General features: G+C 42.8%; 1 protein-coding gene across 1 annotated transcript; it reads left to right on the plus strand.

The window, feature by feature from the left end:
• Positions 1–251: 251 nt before the first annotated feature.
• Positions 252–1,557, plus strand: GCK72_017693 (uncharacterized protein; the record flags this gene model as incomplete). Its single annotated transcript, XM_053732207.1, has 6 exons — positions 252–285; positions 367–601; positions 649–709; positions 1,048–1,201; positions 1,245–1,444; positions 1,492–1,557. 6 exons carry the CDS (start codon positions 252–254, stop codon positions 1,555–1,557), a joined length of 750 nt encoding a protein of 249 aa, XP_053581120.1.
• Positions 1,558–7,012: the final 5,455 nt, after the last annotated feature.

The raw sequence follows: 7,012 nt of genomic DNA on the forward strand, positions 1-7,012 counted from the left end.
GCATACTTTATTTCAGAAGCTTATGATGATCAACATGAATCATAACTCTCAGTTAAAAACCATTCAGAATCAAAATATCAACATCTTCGGAACCCGTTAGCCTTTAAAAAGCACATATTCCAAGTGTACCAATATCTAAAATGGGAAATCAATTAACGAGAGAAGCTTCAACTTTTCAACAAGATTTTTTGATTAAAAGGAACACTGGAAAGATTTAGCGGTGAAGAAGAGTCGGCGCGAACACCAGAAAGATGATAATTTCAATTCAAAAAAGTGGGAACTCCGGTAAGTCCAAAATTAACTAAATAATCATTTTTTAGTAGAATTTGATAATTTTCGATATTTCAAAAATTTTGGTGATTTCAGATGGAATTGCCGGTTGTCAACCCGAGTATCAACACACCAGAAAAAAAAAGAAATTTTGGAAGGATCGAATCTTGCCGAGGATCCAAAAATCGCTCGAAGTCGCTAAAAATATTTTCGTCGGGAACCTAGTCTTCATCTTCGCTGTTCTCACCATCTACATGGTTCTGGTGTTGGAAGCGTACAGAGAGAATCAGAGCTACATTGGAGCATCGGAAAAGATTGAGGAAACGAAGAAGTGAGTTATCATTCGAAACACTTATTGTTGCTTACGAACTTATTCAGATCATTTGGATATTCTACCTATTATGGTCTGGTGTTCGGGGTGGTTCTGGAAGTCATAAGGGTAATTTTGTTTTCATTTTCTTACTATTACTTTTCCATCTATGAGCATGATCAATCTATTTTTGATCGGAACAAGCTGAACTTTGGAGTGTATACAGAAAGATATCCATGTTTTCTATTGCGATGTTAGTTCAGTGGTAACGGGGGGCAATGAAGAAGAGAGGTTGCTGGTTCGACTCCCGCCTACTTCTCAATTTTTTCTATCAAAATTTCGAGAATTCTACCCCATTTTTCTAGAATAAATCTTTTTTCGGGAAAGTATCACATTAACACTTGAACATTATTGTTAAGAAAAAGGAATTATGTCTTTCAGGTTCCATTACTCAACTTTATTTTCAGAATTCTCTTCGCCACTTCAAGAAGCCCCCAATGCCATTCTACGTCCCAACAATTGGATCCGTTATGTCTCTGGTACTAAGTATTGTTACTGTAATAGTTGGAAACGTGGATGACGCAGACTGGTTCAAACAAATCGCCATCGGATTCATTTACGGTAGGTAAAGTCTTCCAAACACACAGAAAAGAAGAATTTTCAGGAAAGACGATTGAGGTGACACTGTCTCGCTACACCATCTGGAATGGCTCTGCACAGGCTATTGGAGCATACATTGCACTGCATTTCGCCGTCCGAATGGCAATGATCATCGAAAACGCTGGATTTGCAAACAGTGTGCAATTGATTCGGATTACGAGATACACGATGACTGCTATTGCTCTTTTCTGCGGATATCAGTTGGTTCGTACTCATCCTAACACTAGAGAAAACACGTGATTGCTTTTCAGGCAGCAGAATCGGAAAAGTTGCAACGAGAGGTGTTTGTAAAAGAAGATCAACGACACCGAGAATAGAGAAGTCAGACCAGTGGACGAGGAAAACGGAGTGGAAATTCCCCTCATTTTGTCCCCTTTTTCCCCCGTATTTTTAGAGGTCCCAGCATCATGCTGGGGTGGTTCCTCTCTCTTTTTTCTTCTTTTTTTCTTATTTTTTCCCCTTTTTCCCCCGTATTTTTAGAGGTCCCAGCATCATGCTGGGGTGGTTCCTCTCCCTTTTTTCTTCTTTTTTTTCTTATTTTGTCCCCTTTTTCCCCCGTATTTTTAGAGGTCCCAGCATCATGCTGGGGTGGTTCCTCTCCCTTTTTTCTTCTTTTTTTTCTTATTTTGTCCCCTTTTTCCCCCGTATTTTTAGAGGTCCCAGCATCATCCAGAGGTCCCAGAAAGTCCAGTTTTCTACTGTCTTCTGAATCGTCATTCTTCCACGACAGCCGCTGCTCAGACTCCACAGCTTTTCCTTCTTGGACATCTGTCCCGATCGCTGTCCTTCTACGGTCCATTGACGACACACGATCTTCAGCACGTCAAACACACCTCCACGGTGGTTTCCAGCACGATCCACACCCCATGGTGTATCCCACAGCATCGATGTATTCCTCACATCTTGAGCTCTTCCTCACTCGGCTGCATCTCCGATCGGCTTCAAGGTGATCCCATGATCTCGAGCTCCTCGCTCTCAAACCCTTCGACGGCTTCCTCACAACGATGCCGACATCTCGTCCTACTGCATCGGGGTATCCAAATGCTGCTCCAACACTCTCCCTGCGCACCAACCAATCCGATTTGGAGTATTCCAGCCTTCCTCGGTGGTCCCTTGATCCTGATCGCCAATGTTATATCGTTAGGTGGCAGTCACTTCACCGTTCACAAACTCCTAGCGAAAAAGTTCTCGCGCTACCTGAAAGAAGGAAAGTTCCAACAAAGTGGAAATCGTCAAAAACGACTCTAATATTCAAGAAAGGAGACAAAGAAAATCTAGAAAATTATCGTCCGATCTGCCTGCTTCCCGTACTATATAAAGCTTTCACGAAATGTATTCTGAATAGAATCCGGAATTCATTGGAAGAAGCACAACCGGTCGAACAAGCAGGATTCAGAAGATCCTTCTCGACGATTGACCACATCCATTCAGTGCAACGACTGCTGGAAGTAGGTCGAGAATACCAAATACCAATCACAATGATATTTATCGACTTCAAGAAGGCATTCGACACGATTGAACCTGCCGCTCTATGGGAAAGCCTGAAGACTCAAGGGATAGACTCTGGATACATAAAACTCCTAAAAGAGTGTTACAACGATTGCTCCACCACAATCATACCATTCTATAACCCAGTCAATATCCCCATTACCAGAGGTGTCAGACAAGGTGACCCCATCTCACCAAACTTGTTTTCTGCTTGTCTCGAAACGGCCTTTAGTCGAATGTCATGGCCACATATAAAAGAAGACAAAGATGACTATGATAACTCCCCTGGTATCAGAATTAACGGCAGAAACCTAACACATCTACGATTCGCCGACGATATCATTCTCATCTCGAAAACTCCACAAATAGCGGAAAAAATGCTACAAGAGCTGGTAAACAGTTGTGAAACAGTCGGTCTGGAAATAAACGCGAATAAAACAAAAGTGCTGAGGAACAAATTTGCGTCAAGTCACCAAATAAATATCAGAAAAAACAACACCATGACTGCAATTGAAGATGTTGAGGAATACGTATACTTGGGAAGACTGCTCAATACAAAAAACGATCTAGAGCCAGAAATTCACAGAAGACGACGATCAGCATGGGCGGCACTCAACAACATCAAAAACACAACAGATGCCTTGACATGTCCGAAAATCCGAGCGCAACTTTTCGACTCCATTGTTCTCCCCGCACTGACATATGGATCAGAAACATGGACTTTCACTAAAGCTCTATCCGAAAGAGTAAGAATAACACATGCCGCACTGGAACGTAAACTCGTCGGAATTACCCTCACGGAACAACGAGAGAAAGACCTCCACCGAGAAGATATAAGGAAGATGTCCCAAGTGAAAGACCCTCTTGTCTTCATAACGAAACGAAAGTTAGGTTGGGCTGGCCACGTGATGAGAAGAAACGATAATCGGTGGACAACGCTACTTCAAGAATGGATACCCAGAAATGAGAAAAGACCAGTAGGAAGACCACCAATGCGATGGGCCGACTCCCTGAGGAAAGAAATCTCAGTGCGACAAGGAACTCAATTGATCGAACCTTGGAGCACAATCGCCAAAGATCGGAAAAAATGGATAGCTGTGATCCGCGCCCACACCAACTGAGCGAAGAACGGATCGACTAAGTAAGTGTTGTGACGTTGTTTATTTAGTCACAAAGATTTATATTATTTTTGATCTACCTTTTTGATCTACCCGCTTTCCCTCGTATTCCCCCGTTTGCCCGCGAAGAGGAAATGTCATCCTTTTCCTCTCGTTCTAAAGTCAGTTGTAGTTTTATACCTGCTTCCGGAACGTGACCGTTACGGATAGATTGTACCCCTTGTCCCCCTCATTTTATTATTCCGAATCACTAATAAACGAGTGATTATTATACATTGTTTCTCTATTAGCACGAGATACAACAGTGGCGATCAGATTTCGAGCTCTTTTGAGTGAGAAAAACCACCGAATCACTTGTTAGCTCCTTTCTTACACGTGAACCCGGAAAGAAAGTCTAGCAAAGTGATAAGAATTCTGTTTTGCTTACACGTGAACCCGGAAAGCAAAATCAGTTTTCTCTGCCTCTAGTGTTTGTTAGCCTTTCTTACACGTGAACCCGGAAAGAAAGACTAACGAAGTGTTGAAAATTGAGTGGTGCTTACACGTGAACCCGGAAAGCACACCCAATTTACAGAGAAATATCGATTTTTGCTAGTCAAAAACGAAAAGTAGTCGGTTTCCGGTTGGATTTTATCCGACGGATATCGATTTTTCTCTGGTGATTGAGGCGATCGAAGTGATAGATACTGGTTGTTACCCAGTTTATCTAAAGTTTGATTGAAAAATGTCAGACGCAGAGATGAACCGAAAGTTCATCGAAATGATGGAATTCATGCAAAAGCAAATGGCAGAACAAGCCAAAAAGCATGAAGAAACCATTGCTGTCTTGACAAAAAGCCGTGGCGGAAAAGAGTCAAATTGATGGTTCCTTGGGAACATCAAGCGGACTAACCGTGTCACAATCACAGTTGATGAACGACATTGGTGGTAGAATTACGGTGTTCCAATTCGATTTGGAAACCGAGAGAAAACATTCTCAAAGTGGTACGCGCGTTACAGTACGGCGTTTACTGAGGAAGGGAAGGGTCTCGATGACAAAAACAAAGTTGCTCTGTTAGTGAGTAAATTGTCAGAGGAGGTATATGAACAGTATTCTAGAAGAATCTGTCCCAAATTGCACCATGAGGTGAATTTCAAAGATACCGTCGACATTTTAAAGGAAATGTTCGATATAAAGAAGAGTTTGTTCTCGCATAGATTCGCGTGCATCAATATTGCTCGTGATGGTGACTCTCCAGTTGAATACACAAACAAGGTGAACGCGTTGTGTGAATTGGCAATGTTGAAAGACATTGACCCTGATGGCTGGAAAGTTTTCTTTTGGCTAAGAGGGTTAGATCCAACACAGGATACCAAAGCTCGTGCATATTTTCTGAAATATGTCGAGAAGAAGACGGAACTGGGAGAAAAAGTTAACATCAATGAGTTATGTACGGAATGGCAGAAACTTTTGAGTCAAACTAGTGCGGTGTCTGAGATGGAGAAAAGTGATACGGCAGTGAGAGCAGTGTATGCTAAAAAGCCGAGTAATCAGGATCAGAGTGGAGACAAGAACACATCAGAATATGATTATTCTGAAGGTGGAAAGTGTTGGAACTGTGGGAAACGTGGCCATAGGAAGCCAGATTGTCCCAAACCACTCACAACATGTTTCGATTGTCAGAAGAAGGGACATATGTCCAGTTTTTGCAGATCGAGAAAAGATTCGTCATCAAGAAAGACACAACACGTTGCCATAGTTGGTGGAGCTTCTTCGGAAGATGCTGAGGTCAATTCTGTCCGTCAGTATGTGTCAATAGATGTGAATAGTGAGTCGGTGGAGTTTCAGTTGGATACGGGATCTGATATCACACTCATCGGAAGGGAAGATTGGAGTAGAATAGGAAAGCCTGACTTGGAGAGATGTAGATCTAAAGTGAAGTCAGCAAGTGGAAATGAGTTGAAGATACTAGGCAGGGCGCTAGTGGAGTTCAGACTCAAAGGATCAGTAGGTACTGGTTATGTGTATGTCCGAGAACACGGAAATCTGTTGGGGTTAGACTGGATTGGAAGATCCAAAGAGATGTCTTATCACATGGGAATGATGGTCAATGAGCTGACACATTCAAACACAGATGGAATCCATGGGGGATTGAACGGAAAGTTTCCGGAGGTGTTCAAGAAGGGACTAAAACGGTGTGTTAAAAAGAAGGCAGTTCTCAAGGTAAAGGAGAATGCAACACCGGTCTTCAGATCGAAGCGTCCAAGTGTACAGGGAGCTTCAAGGGTCGTGGAGAAAGCAGTGTCGTCGTGCACTATTAGTCAAGGTGGGAAGATCCCTAGGAAGATCCCATTACAGCCATGGAAGACACCGGAGCGTGTTTGGCAAAGAGTTCATATCGACTATGCAGGTCCAGAGAACGACAATACTATCTTGTCGCAGTTGATGCTAAATCAAAATGGGCAGAGGTTAAGATAGTGAAGTCGATATCGGCAGTTTCGACCGTCGGAACATTGAAAGACATGTTCAGTCAACACGGTTACCCTGAAACTTGGTTTCTGATAATGGTACACAGTTCGTGTCAAAGGAATTTGCTACGATGTGCCAGGATGCAGGAATTGAGCATGTTCGCTCACCAGCATTTCATCCTCAATCGAACGGTCAAGCAGAAAGATTTGTTGACACATTGAAGAGAGGATTGAAAAGTTAAAAAGGGAGGGAGTGTGAACAATGAGATCTTATCTCAATTTCTGTTACACTATCGCTCAACACCGTCAAATGCTCTTGGAGGTTTGACACCAGCAGAAGTTCATCTCGGAAGGCGTCTGAGAACAAGGTTATCGTTGATGATGCCGCAGTTGAATAAGACTGTAGATTCAGAGCAAGTTGCAATGAAAGAACAGTTTGATAAGCATCACGGAGTGAAAGCCAGAAGTTACCGTAAAGGTGATTCTGTATTTGTGAAGGTATTCGAGAAGAATACATGGTCGTGGAAGCCTGGAAAGGTTAACCAGCGACAAGGTCGAGTCGTCTACGTCATCGGTCTGAATGACGGACGAGAGCGTGTTGTACATGCCAATCAAATGAAGATGCGATTGGAGGAGTCAACACAGGAGCAAAGCAAGGAGCATGAGTGGGCTACCACTATGTTCGATGTGTTCGAGTTGCCGACAGTTTGGTCGACAA

The sequence above is a fragment of the Caenorhabditis remanei genome, chromosome V, assembly GCF_010183535.1.
Source record: "Caenorhabditis remanei strain PX506 chromosome V, whole genome shotgun sequence".
NCBI classification, from domain to species: Eukaryota; Metazoa; Nematoda; class Chromadorea; order Rhabditida; family Rhabditidae; genus Caenorhabditis; species Caenorhabditis remanei.